The sequence below is a fragment of the Convolutriloba macropyga genome, chromosome 14 (genome assembly GCF_964194025.1).
Source record: "Convolutriloba macropyga chromosome 14, txConMacr16.3, whole genome shotgun sequence".
NCBI classification, from domain to species: domain Eukaryota; kingdom Metazoa; phylum Xenacoelomorpha; order Acoela; family Convolutidae; genus Convolutriloba; species Convolutriloba macropyga.
The window spans coordinates 26,983,551-27,002,792 of record NC_134481.1 but is presented as its reverse complement, the minus strand read 5'-3'; the positions used below and the strand labels follow the sequence as shown (position 1 = coordinate 27,002,792).

Sequence of the window (19,242 nt, the reverse complement as noted above, 5' to 3'; positions counted from 1 at the left end):
CTGTTATTATGTAGATTGGCTTTGTTATATCTGGCATTGTTAACTCTAAATTGTGTGTTATTGTACTTTTCATTTGTTCAAAGACTGTTTGATGTTCCTTTGTCCATTTCAAATCGCTTTCTTTGTGTAGAAGGTTACATAATGCTTGGAGTATTGGTTGCATAACATAGACATATTTCGCAAGGAAGTTCATTATTCCAAGGTATCTTTGGAGTGCTTTCATACTTGTTGGTGGTTCCAGTTTTTGGAAACCATCAATTCGCGAAGTTAGTGGCTTTATTTTTTTGTCTTCAATTATATGTCCCAGGAATTTGACTTTTTTCAACAAGAAGTATGTCTTATCAGGTGCTGCTTTAAGATTTTCTTTTAACAGTATTTTATGATATTCTATCGATGTTTCGTACATTTCTTCGTAAGAATTTGTTTGAATGAAAATGTCGTCGACATAGGTGATTACTGTTCCTTTCCTGAATAAAGGATAGAGGAAGTGTGTTAGTATTGATGCAAAAGCTGCAGGTCCTGTTGATATTCCATTAAATAATCGTTTAAAGCAGTATTGTTCATTGCCAATTGTGAAATGATTTTATCTCATTGATTGTTCATCTAATGGTATCTGGTTGTACGCACTAATTAGATCAGCTGTTGTAAATATTGTTCCGTTTGTTCGTGTTAGGGCTACATCAACAGATTCAATGGGTCAGTTTCATTTGGATTCATCCATCATGCTGTTCAGGTATCTGGCGTCAAATACTATTTTTAAGGATTCTCCTTTTCGCAGTTTTAATACTGGATTTGTGAATGTGTTTCCCGTTGATAGTTGTTCTTTATTGACAGGTGCAATTATGTCGTATTTCTTTAATAGGTCTAGAAGTTTTTGGATTATTTCTCTAAGGTGTATTGGTACTTTACTGATTCTTTGTTTTTTTCGAATATTGCGTCTTTTTTCGTAGAAAGGTTCAATTTCACTTTTGTTTTTCCGACATCAAATTTTGTCGTTGCGTAAACTTGGTTTTATCTTAATATGATCGTTATTACTTTTTCAATCGAGAATAGTAAGGATACCCTTTTGTGCTATTCATGAAGAAAATAACATCGTTATCTATAATTGTTTTGGTATTTATTGTTAGCTTGTTCGTGTTTACATAAGTGGTTTCTATATATTCGTTGAAGAATGGGGTTTCGAGAATATTATGATTGCTTTGTGTTACATAGAAATAATTATAAAATTTTTGGTTGGAGTTTATTTCTGCTGTTCGATGTTCTTTCAGGTGTTAAATTTAGTGTTACTGTTCCGAATGTTTCTATAGTTGTATTATTAGCTGCTGTAAGTGTTTTGTGAGCTCTTTCGAGGTGTATTTCAGGATTTTTGTATTTTATTTCATTCCATGTATCTCCGTTTAAGAGGTTTAATGTTGCTCCTGAACCTAAGAGAAAATCAATTTCCAAAATTGGTTTTTGTTTTGTAAAGTCTTGTTCTAGTTTGTTACACTGGTACATTGGTAGTATCCAAGTTGGATTACTTTCTAATGTATTTATTACGGTATTTTATGTATCCTCGTGTGCATTGTAGAACTTATCTAATATTTCTTGATCTTCATTAGATGATTCTGATGTGTATTCGTATTCATCAATTCCAGGTGGGTCATCCTTTTGCTTTTGTGCCTCTCTGCAGCTTATTCTGTTTTTATTGTTATTGTTGTAACTATTACCATCTGTTCTTCGATCTCTTGAATGATATTTGTTTTTCTGTTCTCTGTTCGATGAACTTCTTCTATTATCTCTGTTATTTCTGTTCGAATAATGTCTATTGTTACTGTTTGATCGTTGTCTGTATCTATCACTTCTGTTTGAGTCTTTGCAAAGAAAGAACAATATTGGGCACGAAAAGACGAACAAACAGGTTTTTATATGGTTTGAAAAAACATTCCCGCCCCTAGGTTGATAGATCTCGACAAAAAATAGGAGCGAGTTTTCTATTCCATTTACAAATTAACTGAATTAATTGCATTCTCGAGGATATAGTACTGAAAATTGTATTTTGAAGCCCCTGCAAAATGATAATGATTCAAAGTGAATGGACTCACAGAAAAGTCTCATTTACAGTGCTTGTCGCTTCATTCACGCTTGGTATGAACAGATTAAATTATTGAAATGATAATTGGATTATAATTGTGGAAACGAGCTTGACAAATACGTTAACGATGGCAGAGTTGACATGACACTTTCCGTTAAGGCCCAGATAAAAACATTTTTTTAGGCAAAAAAAATTTTTGGACCGCATTTTTTGTCTTGAAACTATGTGCAAACTTCACTGGGAATAGCCAACCGCTATAGGTTGAGCTTAAAACGGATTAGAAGGTTGAGAAATTTGACCATTTATGATTTCGCCATGTACACATCAGTGAAAAATGTTATGTTATCGCAAGTCAAAATGTTTGATTTAATTTTTTTACTGGAACTTTGGCTTCTTGCAGCATTATGCAACGTTGGTCCTTGCAACATTATAATGGTTCAAAGTGAATGGAATCACAGAAAACCTCGTTTACAGAAAAAAAATTTTGAATAAATCATTATGTATCATAAGCTGGAACGTACTGGATGCCTTTTTATGACCTTTTTGGTGCTTGCTGCGTCAATCACGCTTGGTTTGAACAGAATAAATCATTAAAATGATCATTCAACTATATTTGTTGAGAAGAGTATTTCAAATACTTTATCGACGGCAAAGTTGATATGAAACTTTCCGTTATGGCCCGAGAGAAAAATGATTTTTTTAAGGCAAAAAATTTGTGGACCGCATATTTTGTCTTTAAACTGTGTGCAAAATGCAGTGAGAGTGCCCTTCGGCTTTAGGATGAGTTAAGAATGGTTTTTAAAGATAAAAACAGTTTAGGAAGGTTATTGGTTTTTAGAAGGTTTTTCGATTTTTGGCGGTCCGGTATAAAATAGGCCGAAAATGAGTAATTTGAGGAAATTCCAAAATTTCTGTCCCTATTTGGGATTAAAATGCAAATACTATATGGCTGTAAGGACAAGATAATGACAAATATTTTCATATATAGTTTGGTTTCTGACACCTAGGCAGTGAAAAGTTATTAGTACTTAAAACTTTTAAAATTCAATTTTTTCTGAAAACTTGACCAAAAGTAGGGCACTTTCCTTGCCAAAATTTCCCATCTAAACAGATGACACTCCTCAATATTTTTTATTATATCGAAAGTACAATAGGACAAAAAGATAACGTCAATTAGAGCCCACTCAATTATTTTTAACGTTAACTATTTTTTTATTAACGGTAAAAGTTTTATTTGGGTTTTAGGTAAAACTCCCACTAGGAAATATCTTATTGGAAAACGAAGGAAAGCAAGAGAGAAAAATTTCTTATCAGCAAATTCAAGAAAAAAGTAATTTTAAGATTTCCCAGTATGATTTGTGAGAAAAGCAGTTGAAAATTTTTTTACGAGCAGGAAATTAAGAAAAAGCGGGTGAAAGTTTTTTATCCGAGCAGGAAATTACAGAATAGCAGCTTTTAGTAAGATAATCAGGAATCCTAGTGAGATTTGTAGGAACCGTTGCACCGGGACTGGTTGGGTCGGCTTAATTTTGGATTGGAAAAAATTGAGCTGTTTCATCGGGAAATGGATTCATAATGTTCCAAATCAATAAAGGCGATTGATTTCGTTTTTTTTGGTTAACTGAGAAAAATGGCGATATTAGCAGTTTGCTAATATATACCTATTTGTTCTTTACTCTACTATTGTCACGTAAGATCAGATACCAAATTAAAGTGTGAGACGTTTACTTTCATGGACACCCATCAAATGTAACAGAAGATCTTCATCCTTGTCGACAGTCTGTGCTTCATCATTCTAAAAATTTGATCATTACGTTTTTCTGGAGAAAAAATTGTCTCGAACATGACAGTACTTATTTAGAACTGACACTTTGTTTGTGCATTTTTGCAATGAAAGAACAATAGTGGACACGAAGGGACGAACAAACAGGTTTTTTATATGGTTTGCAAAAACATTCCCGCCGGTAGATTGATAAAATTCGACAAAAAAATAGGAGCTATTTTTCTATTCCATTTACAAATTAACTGAATTAATTGCATTCCCGAGGGTACTGTCGGAAAAATTTCATTATATGTTTCTTAATATAGTACTGAAAGTTTTATTTTGAGGCCTCTGCAACATAATAATGACACAACGTGAATGGACTCACAGAAAAGTCACATTTACAGAGAAAAAATTCAATTCAATTGTTATATATCATAAGCTGGAAAGTACTGAATGCCTTTTTTGACCTTTTTATTGTTTGCTTTGTCAATAACGCTTGGTGTGAACAGAATAAATCATTGAAATGATCATTCAACTATATTTGTTGAGATGCGTATTTCAAATACGTTATCGACGGCAAAGTTGTAATGAAACTTTCCGTTATGGCCCGAGAGAAAAATTATTTTTTAAGGCAAAAAATTTTTGGACCCCATATTTTGTCTTTAAACTGTGTGCAAAATTCAGTGGGAAGGCCTTCGGTTTTAGGATGAGATAGGAATGGTTTTAAAGTAAAGAATAGTTTAGGAAGGCGGATGGCTTTTAGAAGGTTTTCAATTTCTGGAAATCCGGGCTTAATTAGGCCAAAAATGAGTAAATAGAGGAAAATCCAAACATTTCTGCCCCTATTTGGGATCAAAATGCAAATACTATGGCTGTAAGGACAAGATAATGACAAATGTTTTGATATATAGTTTGATTTCTAACACATAGGCAGTGAAAAGTTATTGGTACTTGAAACTTTTTAAATTTCAAAAATTTCCAAAATTTTGACCAAAAGTAGGGCACTTTCCTTGCCAAAAATTTCCATCTAAACAGATGATATTCCTCAACGTTTTTTATTAAATCGAAAGTAAAATACCACAAAAACTTAACGTCAATTAGAGCCCACTCAGTTATTTTTACCGTTAACTATTTTTTTATTAACGGTACAAGTGTTATTTGGGTTTTAAGTAAAACTCCCACTAGAAAATATCTTATTAGAAGACGAAGAAAAGCAAGAGAGAAAAATTTCCTATCAGCAAATTCAAGAAAAAAAAGTAATTTTAAGATTACCTTGTAGGATTTGTGAGAAAAACAGCTGAACTAATTTTTTACGAGCAGGAAATAAAGGAAAAGCGGCTCTTAGTAAGATAATAAGGAATCCTATTGAGATTTGTAGGAACCGTTGCACCGGGATTGATTGGGTAGGCTTAATGTTGGATTGGAAAAAGTAAAACCCTTTCATTGGAAAATGGTTTCTGAATGTTCCAATCAATAATGCGATTGGTTTTGTTTGGTTAACTGAGAAAATTGGCGATGTTAGCATTTTGCTAATATATACCTATTTGTTCTTTACTCTACGGTTGTCCCGTAAGATCACATACCTAATTAAAGTATGAGACATTTAGTTTCATTAAAACCCATCAAATGTAACAGAAGATCTTCATCCTTGTCAACAGTCTCTGCTTCATCATTCTAAAAACTTGATCATTACGTTTTTCTGGTGAAAAAAATTGTCTCGAGCATGACAGTACTTATTTAGAACTGAGACTTTGTTTGCGCATTTTTGCAATGAAAGAACAATAGTGGGCACGAAAGGACGAACAAACAGGTTTTTTATATGGTTTACAAAAACATTCCCGCTCGTAGATTGGTAGAATTCAACAAAAAATAGGATTATTTTTCTATTCCATTTTTAAATTAACTGAATTAATTGATTTCCCGAGGGTACTGCCTGAAAAATGTCATTTTTTATTTCTTAATATAGTACTGAAAATTGTATTTTGAGGCCTCTACAACATTATAATGATTCAAAGTGAATGGACTCACAGAAAAATCTCAAATTTGATTAAATCATTTTATATATCATAAGTTGGAACGTACTGGATGCTTTTCTATGACCTTTTTAGTGCTTGCCGCGTCAATCACGGTTGGTGTGAACAGAATAAATCATTGAAGTGATCATTCAACTATATTTGTTGAGATGAGTATTTGAAATACGTTATCGACGGCAAAGTTGATATGAAACTTTCCGTTATGGCCCGAGAGAAAAATGATTTTTTAAGACAGAAAATTTTTGGCCCCATATTTTGTCTTCAAACTGTGTGCAAAATTCAGTGGGAAGGCTTTCGGTTTTAGGATGAGTTAAGAATGGTTTTTAAAGTAAAAAATAAAGAATGGTTTAGGAAGGTTGATGGCTTTTTGAAGGTTTTTAATTTTAAATAGGCCAAAAATGAGTAAATAGAGGAAAATCCAAAATTTCTGCCCCTATTTGGGCTCAAAATGCAAATGCTATATGGCTGTAAGGACAAGATAATGACAAATATTTTGATATATAGTTTGATTTCTAACACATAGGCAGTGAAAAGTTATTAGTACTTGAAACGTTTAAAATTCAATTTTTTCCGAAAACTTGACCAAAAGTAGGGCACTTTCCTTGCCAAAATTATCTATCTAAACAGATGATATTCCTCAACATTCTTTATTAAAACGAAAGTACAATAGCACAAAAACTTAACGTCAATTAGAGCCCACTCAGTTTTTTTTTAACGTTAACTATTTCGTATTAACGGTACAGTTTTTTTTGGGTTTAGGTAAAACTCCCACTAGGAAATATCCCATATCCTATTTGAAAACGAAGGAAAGCAAGAGGGCGAAAGTTTTTTCCGAGCAGGAAAACACGGAAAAGCGGCTTTTTGTAAGATGATCATGAAACCTAGTGAGATTGGTAGGAATCGTTGCACCAGGATTGGTCGGGTAGGCTTAATTTTGGATTGAAAAAAGTAGAACCGTTTCATCGGGAAATGATTTCTTAATGTTCCAAATCTCTAAGTGCGTTTGATTTTGTTTGCGTAACTGAGAAAAATGGCGATGTTAGCATTTTGCTAATATATACACAGTTATTCTTTACTCTACGGTTGTCCCGTAAGATTAGACACCTAATTAAAGTATGAGACGTTTAGTCTCATGAACACCCATCAAATGTAACAGAAGATCTTCATCCTTGTCAGCAGTCTCTGCTTCATCATTTTTAAAATCTGATCATTACGTTTTTCTGGCGAAAAAAAATTGCCTCGAATAGGACAGTACTTATTTAGAACGGAGACTTTGTTTGTGCATTTGTGCAATGAAAAAACAATATTGGGCACAAAAAGACGAACAAACAGGTTTTTATATGGTTTGCAAAATCATTCCCGCACGTAGGTTGATAGAATTCGCCAAAAAATAGGAGCGAGTTTTCTATTCCATTTACAAATTAACTGAATTAATTGCCTTCCCGAGGGTACTGTCAGAAGAATTTCATTATATATTTCTTTATATAGTACTGAAAATTGTATTTTGAGGACCCTGCAACATAATAATGATTCAAAGTGAATGGACTCACAGAACAGTCTCATTTACAGAGAAAAAATTTGATTGAATCCTTATATATCATAAGCTGGAACGTACTGGATGCCTTTTTAAAACTTTTTTAGTGCTTTCCGCGTCATTCACGCTAGATGTGAACAGAATAAATCTTTGAAATGATCATTCAACTATATTTGTTGAGAAGAGTATTTCAAATAAGTTATCGACGCAAATTTTATAAGAAACTTCCCGTTAAGGCCCGAGAGAAAAATTATTTTAGGCAAAAAATTTTTGGATCCATTTTTTGTCTTTTTACTGTGTGTAAACTTCACTGGGAAGGCCGTTCTGCAATAGGTTGAGTTTAGATTGCATTAGAAAATTGAGAAATTTGACCATTTACGATTGTCGCCAGGTACACCTTGAATCAGTGAAAAATGTTATCTTATCGCGAGTCAAAACGTTCGATTGACTTTTTACTACACTATGTCTTTTATCAGTCTCAATACAATACTGAAAACTGTTTTTTGCGGTACTTGCCAAGGTTTTCCATCTAAACAGATGATATTCCTCAACGTTCTTTTTTAAAACGAAAGTGCAATAGCACAAAAACTTAACGTCAATTAGAGCCCACTCAGTTATTTTTAACGTTAACTTTTTTTTATTAACGAAACAAGTTTTATTTGGGTTTAGGTAAAACTCCCACTAGGAAATATCCCCTATTAGAAAACGAAGGAAAGCAAGAGAGAAAAATTTGCTATCATCAAATTCAGAAAAAAAAGTAATTGTAAGATTTCCTAGTAGGATTTGTGAGAAAAGCAGTTGAAAGTTTTTTCCGAGCAAGAAAACACGGAAAAGCGGCTTTTAGTAAGATGATCATGAATCCTAGTAAGATTGGTGGGAATCGTTGCACCGGGATTGGTTGAGTAGGCTTAATTTTGGATTGGAAAAAATAGAACCGTTATATCGGGAAATGGTTTCTTAATCTTCTAAGTCTCTAAGTGCGGTTGATTTTGTTTGCTTAACTGAGAAAAATTGCGATTTTGCTAATATATACACAGTTGTTCTTTACTCTACGGTTGTCCCGTAAGATCAGATACCTAATTAAAGTATGAGACGTTTAATCTCATGAACACCCATCAAATGTAACAGAAGATCTTCATCCTTGTCAACAGTCTGTGCTTCATCATTCTAAAAATTTGATCATTACGTTTTTCTGGCAAAAAAAATATCTCAAACATGACAGTACTTTTTTAGATCTGAGATTTTGTTTGTGCATTTGTGCAATGAAAGAAAGCTTTTGGGCACGAAAAGACGAACAAACAGGTTTTTATATGGTTTGCAAAAACTTTCCCGCCCGTAGTTTGATAGAATTCGACAAAAAATAGAAGCGAGTTTTCTTTTCAATTTACAAATTAACTGAATTATTTGCATTCCCGATGGTACTGTTTGAAAAATTTCAGTACTTGTAATTGAAAACAATTAAGTGAGAAAAATTATTGGCTTCAAGTTCATGATACAAAAGTTTCTTAACTCCACTTCATGTACATATTCAGGAAGCTCATTGAGGGTGTTAGGAAACTGTTGTTGACACATTTATCAATTAACAACCCAATGAATTTTTTTTATTTGTACACCGAAATCAATTTACTGTCCTATACCCTGTAAGCAGTTTCTTGCAAGGTTCATCAACTCCGCTGTTGACTCTTTGTTTTGATCTAATTAAAGACGTCCGTCAGCAAGGAGCTAGAAAAAATCTCGGGTAATTTATTGTACAAATCAGAAGATACCCTTCACCGCCAGCCCTTTCTCAAAACAAAACGGCACCAGATGATTAATAATTGGTCCTGGTTTATGCTCGAGATAAGTTTTCCAGCAGTTCTGAAAACAGCATCTGTTGCTCTTCAAAATCTTTTACTTCCGCCCCAATGTCATCTCCACATAGCAAAATGTCATCTCCACCTAATAATTTGCTCCATCTAACCAAGGTAAAAAATCACCGAGAAAAGGAAGTGTACACCGAGAAATTTTGTTATAAAACATTAGTTCGTTGCGCAAATTATTTCGAAAACAACAACTGTTTCTGTGGTCAAATGTAACAGAAGATAGTTTTTAGCGTAGTTAAAGCTACCTTATTAGAATCTTAATCATCGTCATCCTTGTCAACAGTCTGCGCTTCATCATTCTAGAAATTTGTCATCAATTTTTTTTCTGGCGAAAAAAATTCTCGAGATTGCAAGTACTGTTTTAAAAAAATGAAGTAATGTTTGCGCGTTTGTGCAATGAGAGAACACTACTGGACATGAAGACACGAACAAATAAGTTTCTATTTGGCTGGCAAAAACTTTCCGTCCATTATGTTGAACGATTTCGACAAAAAAGGAGCGAGTTTTCCGTTCCCTCAAATAATTAGCTCCCGGTTAATTATTGTAAAAATCAGAAGATACCCTTCACGACCAGTCCTTTCTCAAGTTAAAAGGCACCAGAGGAGTAACATTTGGCCTGGTTTATGCTACAGATCAGGTTTCCGAAGTTCCAAAAACAGCATGTGTCGCTCTGCAAAATCTTTTACTGCCGCCCTAATGTCCTCTCCACCTAGCAAAATGTCACTTCAGCTAATATTTTGCTCCACCTAACCAAGTTAAAAAGTCACCGAGAAAAGGAAGTGTACACCGAGACATTTCGGTATAAAACACTTGTTCCTCGCCCAAATTATTTTGAAAGCAACAATTGTTTCTGCGATCAAAAGTAACAGAAGATAGTTTTCAGCGTAGTTAAAACTACCTTAATAGAATCGGAGTCCTCGTCATCCTTGTCAACAGTCTGTGCTTCATCATTCTAAAATAAAGATCATTACGTTTCTCTGGCGAAAAAATTTGTCCCGAACATGACATTACATTTTTAGAACTGAGATATTGTTTGTGCTTTTGTGCAATGAAAGAACAAAATTGGGCACGAAAACACGAACAAACATGTTTTTATATGGTTTGCAAAATCATTCCCGCCCGTAGGTTGATAGAATTCGACAAAAAATACGGGCGAGTTTTTATTCCATTTACAAATTAACTGAATTAATTGCGTTCTCGAATGTACTGTCTGAAAAATTTCGGTATTTGTAATTGGCAACATTTATGTGACAAAAATTATTGGCTTCATGTTCATGATACAAAACTTTCTTAACTCCGCTTCATATACATATTCAGGAAGCTCATTAAGGGTGTTAAAAAACACTTGTGGACAAATTTATCAATTAGCAAAACTATGACGTTTTTCTATTGGTACACCGAAATTGATCCAATATCTTGTACCCTGTAAACTGTTTCCTATAAGTTTCATCGTCTCCGAAACAACTGTTGCCTCTTTGTTTTGATCTACTTAAAGCCGTGCGTCAACAAGGAACTAGAATCAAATTCGGGGAAGTTTTTGTAGAAATCAGAAATCAGATGCTATCCTTCACGACCAGTCCTTTCTCAAGTTAAAATATTTGGTCCTGCTTTATGCTAGAGATGACTTTTGGCGGTTCCGAAAACAGCATAAGTTGCTCTGCAAAATCTTTTAATCGCTCCTCAATGTCATCTTGTCCACGTTTGCATTTCTTAAACAAGCAAGTCTCCAAATTATGGTGTACACATTTTTGGGGACTTCGTTGTTTAAATCGACCACTACCAAATAAACACCTCGTTAATTTTTTCAATGATAGCGCTTTGGGAGTCAGAAGCTGAAGAGGATATATCTTGCTGAAGACTCTTTTTTATTTTGTTTGTGTTTCTATTTTCCGCTTTTTCAGATTGATGGTAATTAAACTAACCGTGAATCCTAATCCCAGCAGATACTCCCTTCAATCACTGTCTCTCCCCATGTCTCCGATCTGTTTTCATCATCTTTAAATAACAGCTGTTTTTCTTCTTGACAAGGACAAAGGTGAAACTAGTCTTTCGTAATCGACCGACAAGACGTTAAGATTCTTTGTCATGATCCAGAAACTATCAATTGAAACAAGATGTGCTTCTTTTGAATGGTGCTTCCTTACACTAAAATCATTAATAGAGGATGAAAAAATTCATTTTTCTGGCTTCATACACTTTGACAAAGTTGATCAAACGTTTTGCTGCAACTAACAAAGTTAAATTGTTACTGAGAAAAGGAAGTGTTCACCGAGAAATTTCTTTATGAAACACTTGTTCCTCAGGCGAATTACTTTGAAATCAACTGTTTTGTTGCCATCATATGTAAGAGCAGATAGTTTTTAACGTAGTTAAAACAAACATATTAGAATTGGAATACTCGTCACCTCATCAAGCCCTTGCTCATGAATCTAAAAATTTACGTTTTACGTCATTACATTTTGTCTCAAATTAAATTTTGTCTCATTACATTTTGTCGTCATTACAAAAAAATGTCTCAAAACATGCCAGTACTTTTCGGAAATGAGATTTAAAAAAATTGGTCATTTTTGCAATGAAAGTACAATATTAAAGACGAAAACACGAACAAACAGGCTTTTATTTGGGTTTCAAATCATTCCCTCTAGTAGTTTTAAAGATTTCCCTAAAAATAGAGGCGAGTTTTCTATTCCATTATATATTTAACTGTGTTCTCGAGGGTACTATCGGAAAATTTTTATTGTAAATAAATAAAAACAATTAAAAGAGAAAAACTCTCAAATGCAGTGGAAAAAAAACTGACTCAAGCCAATGAATCGAAAGCAAACCCTGAATTTTAAAAGGTCACTGTTGAATACCTGTTTGTTTGTGTTCTCAGGGCAGTTCTGCATGTGTCATAATAAGTTGCAGGATATGTCAGACAAGAGATCACAAATAGATAACCATAACCCCTTTGAGGATTTTTTTTTTGTCGGCTGTCCATCAAATGTGATCTTTCAACCTCGGCAAGCAAGATGTTTGTGTATTTCATAGAGGGGCGTGTGAGTTTTCATCGTGTGAGTTCAGCAAACTAATCAGTGCTGCCCTAGTCGAGACCTGGAAATATTAAAAGACCGTCCTCGACAGATATTGGGTACAAAAAGAATTTGTCTGGACATAATGTGATGTCCTGGACTTTGGCTGGATCTAAAACAACCGCCTAGAATTTGGATGGAATTAAACCATACAACCTGGAATTTGGCTGGACAATAAAACATGTCCTGGAATTACGCCCGCGATCGTTATAATGACTTGTTTTCAATTTCCTTCAAAGTTAAGGAAATTTAGCGCAATTGCTTAACCGTTGGGTAAGATTGGAGAAGTTCACGAGAACCCAGATGTTGTCGGAATTATTTAGTTTGCCTCGTTTTTGCATATGAAAAGAATTAGCCTCGAATTTAACTAGGGTCCTCGACCGTGTAATTTAATTCAATTTTTAAACCCCACCTGGAAATAATAGGACTTTTCATAAATTCTAGGTCTCCACTAGGGTGTTACCGAACAACAGAGTAAAATTTTGGTATGTTCATGTTGACTATTTCTTCTAGGATTGGAATATCATATTAGTGGGTTCATATTGGTGGTGTTAAGAATATAACCAGGACAGCAATCAGAATAAATGCCAGTTATCCTCGATAAAGTTATCGAAATATCAACCATTATTATCTCGACTATCTCGAAATATCAATATGATAAAGAAATATTTAATAAAACCGTTCGTAGAAAAATTTGTCGCAATCAAATAAAAAAAACATTTAACAAAAAACTTTAAACAGTTCAAAATGTCGAAGGTCGATGGTTAACAAGATTTGGTTGAAACTCTTCAATTTCAAATTGTTTCGGACACTCTGAGAGAATTAAGTCCAGAGATATATTGAGTTTGGTGAAAAAGGTAAACCATTGTAATTAGAATAGAGCTTTTGATTACTGTTTTGCTGTTAAGATCCCATTCTTTCAAAAAAGCTAGCTTTTTTACAAATCTGACTCTTCGATTGTGTTCAAAACTGACTGTTGTTGATTGATGTTTCAATTGTTGATTGTTAGTTCTATTGTTGATGAACAAATCGATAACATGTTGATAATTATAATTTGCAGCTGGCGCAAAGTAAATGTTCTTTTGACAATCAAAGGCCGCACAAGAACAAAAGCAATGTGAGGCTACAGTTTTGAATCATCCGGAGAGGACTTGGAGCGCACAGAGCATCTTCTTGAGTAAAGTTTCTGATACCGGCTCATTTTGATTTCCATAACAAACTTATTGCATGAGGAACATGAATTCTTTGTATTATGAACTCTCTCATTGTTGTTTATCATCCGATATGTGATGAAATCAGATAAAACAAAATAAAATGTAAGTTGCCACAAAGGAAATTACTATAAAACATATTTTTTGATTTGAACTGGTACAGAAATTATACTCAACTGTTCTCACTTATGTAAGTCAGACAATTGAAAGTTCTACAAAAACTAAATACAAACTTTCTGGTTGTTTATGCCGTTGTTTCTATTAAGTTTTTTATTATATTGGGAAACGATTGTGACTAATCAGTGACTTATGCTTTGTCCACGTCCAAAAATAAGGTCCGAAAAAATAAAATAACTTTGAATGCGTATCATGTATGACTGATATTTTGAATTAGACAGGTGCTTTCCCTCAGAACAATTCATAAAACGATACACGTGGGTTAATTTGTGTGACTAATACTTATACCAAATACTTAAAAGATTTTAAAAAATGAACACAAATGAAGTAACTCTGATGACCAAAACTCAGTTAACATGAAATCTCTACGATAACTTTTCAGCTCATTTCCGTAGAATTGCAAAAAAAAGTTAATACTAAATTATTTTGACTCCTGTGTTACAAACGTTTTCACTCAATAAGTTTCGTCCTCTTGATAATGATGTTTCAAAACAGATGTTGTATAGTTTGGGTCAGTTCTATAATTTACAACTTGGGTCAGTTTGGGTAAATTTTGGGTAAAACTGGAAGACTATGGATGAATATGGCCAAAAAATGGTCAACAATTTTCAAATTTCGCGGAAAAAGGTATCAATTAAGTGAAAAACGGCTAATCATTTTGCAATTTGCGTCGAATTTGTGTAAAAATGGGCAAAACTGAATTAAAATTGTTTTTTTTTGGATAAAATTGGGATAGCTTTTGGAAAAAAAGGCCTAAAAGAAGGAAGATTGCAAAGCGGCAAAAATTGCGTACTTTGGAATAAGTTTCGGCAGAACTTCCGGATAATTCGAAAAATTGGAAAAAAACGTTTTAGAATATAATATATTGTCCAGTGAGATCGCGTAAGTTGAATTAATTAAGGCTGCCAATTGTGCATTGAAGGGGAACTGGACTGTGACGGAAAACAATTGGTTCCTTTGGTGAATTTCTGTAAGTTCTGGCGCATGTTCTCTCAAGCGATTAAAGAATAGCCTCATCCTTCAAAAATCGATCAAAAAAGGTTATACCTAATGTAAGTAAATGGACATATCATTTTACATCACCCCTTCTGGTCTGCTGGATGTAAACTACTCTGATGAGTACTGAAAATCACCCTCTATGGCTTCTGCCAAAAAAATCGAGCGGTTTTTTAGCTCTATGTGATTCAAAATACACTACGCCTTTATAGCCAGACTGGTGTCTGGCTATACACTACGCCTTTATAGACACACTACGCCTTTATATCCCTTAGTGAATAGAAACATCATACACCTTGCGAAACATACAAGATCTCGACAGTCATGACAAAACATGAATTATCTTACGAAGATCTTGATAGGCCAAAAAATGTTGGTACATATTGGTAAGATCTTGCCAAGATCTCATCAAGGGCTTCCCTCATTAAACGTGCCAAGACCATAGTAAAACTTGGCAAAAACAATTTTGATTAAACTAAACCTTTTAACCCAAGATTAGCTGAAAACCAAATCAAAAAACGATACACGTGGATTAACTTCTGTGACTAATGCTTATACCAAGTTCCTTAAAATTTTTTTAAAAAATGAACACATATGTGCTAACTCTGATGACTAAAATCCAGTCGACATGAATTCTCTCAGTTAACTTTTCAGCTCATTTCTGTAGATCTGCAAAAAATTTAACATTCAAGTATTATGACTCTTGTATTGCAATAAATGTTATCACTCGAAAAGTTTCGTCCTCATGATAAGGATGTTCCAAAATACATGTTCCATAATTTGTGTAAAGTTGATATTGTTGGAAAAAGGACTGATTTTCAATTGAAATTATTTCGTTAACAATTGTTTGAAAATTGGGTAATATTAAAAAAAATTGGTTATTTTTCAAGCGAACATTGCGCAATTTAGTTAAAAGCAAAGTTGGTAGTTTTTGTTAAAAACTCGAAAGTTTGGCGAAGTTGTTACACTCTGAGGGAATTTTCCAAAAATTTGTGTCATATTGGGTTTGGTTACTTTTTGACAAATTTAGGGTAATGTTTGGTATTTTTGGGGCAAATCGGGTACAACTTTGGTAAGTTTGGGGAAAATTGGGTAAAAAAAGTCAAAATTGAAAAATTGTTACTTGTTGGTATAAATTTTTAGTTTGGATAAATATGGCAAGAAATGGTTAATAATTTTCAAATTTTGCGGAAAAACGGTATCAATTGAGTGAAAAATGGCTAATCATTTCGCAATTTGCGCAAAAAATATGTAAAGATGGGCAAAATTAAATTAAGATTGTTTAATTTTTGACAAAATTGGGACAGCTTTCGGAAAAAAAGGCCTAAAATGTGAAAGATATTAGGCATATTGATTCGCAAAGCGGCCAAAATTGCGTACTTTTGATTAAGTTTCGGCACAAATTCCGGATAATTTGAAAAATTGGAAAAAAAAGGTTTTAGAAAATACGATTTTATCATGTGAGATCGCGTAGGTTGAAGTGATGAAGGCTGCTAATTGTGCATTGAAGGGAACTGGATTGTGACGGAAAGGAATTGGTGAATTTCTGTAAGATCTGGCACATGTTCTCTCAAGCTGTTAAAGAATAGCCTCATCCTTCAAAAATTGATCAAAAGAGGTTATACCTAATGTAAATAAGAAGATATATCTTTTTTATACCACAGCTGCTGGTCTGCTGCATGCATACTACACTGATGAGTATTGAAAATCACAATGTATGGCTTCTACCGAAAAAATCGAGATGTTTTTTAGCTCAATATACAATACGTTTTTATAGCCAGTCAGTTTTTCGCTCTGTACTGATAAGTTTCGTGGCATCGATTCAATCCCTTAGTGGAAAGAAACCTGATACACCTTGCGAAACATACAAGATCTCGACAGTCATGACAAAACATGACTTATCTTACTCATGTTAAAAGTTTTTGTTTTTTGGTTTTTTACATGGAACATTACTTGAGGCCTTCTCGGTGGCGGTCCTGTATAAGGTGTGTACTATGTACATTCCTAGCAAGCATCCCTTCAAAAAATTTCAATATAATGGAAAAGCGGCTCATTTGTTGGTTAATAAACTAATGGGAGCTGAATTTTCCGGCATTCTTTATAATTCTTGTAATTCTTGCTGATTCTTAATAAATTGTGCTTAATCTTATGATTTCGTGCTACTTTTTGTTTTTGAATCCTATTTATTTTCTAATACTTCGTATTTCTTGCCATGTCGGTTAATGCCTCTTGAAAACCTTGTCAAGATCTTATATCTTGGCAGCCATGCAAAGATCTTGCAAGTTCGTACATATCTTGATATGATCTGGCGAGATCATATAACGTGGCAAGATCTTGGCAGGATTTGCCACGTTTTATTATATTTCTTATCAAGATGTATCAAGTTTCAGTTCACTGTGTCCTGGCTAGACGCCACCCAGCAGTAAATTAATATTCTATACATTTTAACGGTCAGTTGTGTATGATGTTAAACAATAAAACTGTCTATATTCAGTTTTTCTCAAAATATGCTTCTCCGCGTCCGCTCAAATTGATGTGTGTGTGTGTGTGTGTGTGTGTGTTGTCAGGTATCACAGCTAACTTGTGAAACAGTCACAACTAAAGTGCCTCTCAAAGGAGAATCTTCACCCAATGACACCAGAAACAGGTCTGACATGTTGATAGCTGCAGGGGAAGGAGCAAGTGTGCGCAAACAAAAGGTGTGCATTGTTTTTCAAACTTACAATCTAAAACTCGTTTGAATGAGTTTTAGATTAAGTTTTCACGATTTCTCGTTTGATCGAGCGAATTTACATAAGATTTTTCTTCGGCAAGCTGTTTTTAATTGCTCTTTTCTACGTTCTTTTTTACATGAGAATATCATGTTCTCTACGCAAAAAAAAATGTTTACTACACGAAAAATCGGGTTTTTTTCACATGAGCTTTTTTGTAAATCGTGATGCCCAACCTAAGAAACTCAGGTTAATTTTCATGAAAAGTCATGTAACAGCCAGGTGTATCAGGTGTCACTATTTTCCCGAAAAATCGTTTGGCAATACAGGATTTTTTATCTGATTCACACGAGAAAAATTTAGAGTGTAAAATGTTTGACTGATCTGTTAACGCATGGTTCCCATCAGCAAAAAAAGAGCTTCCATAAGAACCCAATATAAGTTGTTGCTATCTTGAAGTTTTTATTTCAACCGCCATAGGTACAAACGTACTAATGTGTAGTGTGATTTATGAAGCGTTTCAAAATTTAATTATATTCTAGCCTCTAATGAAATAGAAATTATCTGAGGAGGGTAGGGGGGGGGGGGGGGTGGCAAAAGACAATATCTCAGTTTTCTTGTACTGAAAAATGTTGGTATCAAGCATATCGGTCAAATGTATTTAGAAAGAAGATCAGATGTCTGCTAGCTTCATGATATTTCAAAGCAACCAATCACATGCGTCCGGCAAGAAAAAGTCACCAACCAATCAGAATGCGCATACAACCTCAATGCCTTTCATATACTTCCAATCCGCTAACGATTTAACTGGTCCTCAAAAATTGGCTAGTTCAACAGAAGGCAAAAGTCTTTCGGATTCCTTGGGAAGCGGAACTGGTACCAATTTATGGACGGAAACCAGCAGCGGTTATGCTTCCGATAACGTCACAGAAGAAGACAGATCGTCGTTGAACTCGGGGAGTTTGAGCAGAAGCAGTTCTGTCGCCGATCCAGCTTTGAGTGGGCGACGAACCTGGACGACACCCGGATCAGAGCTGGCAGAGGGAACCGGGATAGTGAGTAATAAAGGGACAATTAGAGGTGTCACCAATAAAGTGAGAACGGCGCTGATTGCCTTCAACTATGAGCCAGATATTGAGACAGTAAGGAATTGAACTGGATTTTAGCTTTTATCAATGTATATATGAAAATATTTATTGAAAGGCCACAGCTAATAGCTTTTGAAAAGATTAGGAATAAAGATTTCTGCCCGTTGAGTGAACTTTTGGCAAGAGTGAGTTGACATGATGTTCAAAAGTTGTACAAGGAAGCTTTCGTGTCCCGTACCTAACGCTAAGGCAAATTCCATACTGAGGCAGAGTCTAATTCAGGTAACATTTTGCACTGAATTTGTCTGACTCAGAGCTAATTCAGTAATTCAATCTGAATTATCTTCTGATTCAGAATACAACTTAATATTTTCTTGAATGTTGCTCTGATTCAGCGAAGATCAGAATTCAGTTCACATTTGGCTCTGAAATCTTTCTGAATCAGTACTAAAATTTGAAATTTCTCTGAAATTATTCTGAATCAGTACTGGTTGTCACTGAACCTTAGGTACGGGGTGCTTCTTGTCTTAACTGATACCAAATGATACCTGAGCTTTTAACTCTTTTTCAAGCTAGGTACATAAATAAAGCAATAAAATGACATAAATCAAAACTTGGAAACAGACAATCATGTTAAACAGAAAGCCAAGATCCGAAGTGATCAGGGGAAGAAACTGTGGTGTGAGCTATCCAGAAGAAGAGGGGAGGGTGGTGTTGTAC

At 34.3% G+C, this 19,242-nt stretch overlaps 1 protein-coding gene across 1 annotated transcript in view; it reads left to right on the top strand.

The window, feature by feature from the left end:
- Positions 1–19,242, top strand: part of LOC142352891 (uncharacterized) — a 179,222-nt gene that overhangs the window by 61,454 nt on the left and 98,526 nt on the right. Inside the window, exons 3-5 of the mRNA XM_075405046.1 lie at positions 17,291–17,422; positions 18,100–18,576; positions 19,164–19,238. Of these exons, the coding sequence (XP_075261161.1) occupies positions 17,291–17,422; positions 18,100–18,576; positions 19,164–19,238 (684 nt within the window). The remainder of the gene's footprint in view (positions 1–17,290; positions 17,423–18,099; positions 18,577–19,163; positions 19,239–19,242) is intronic.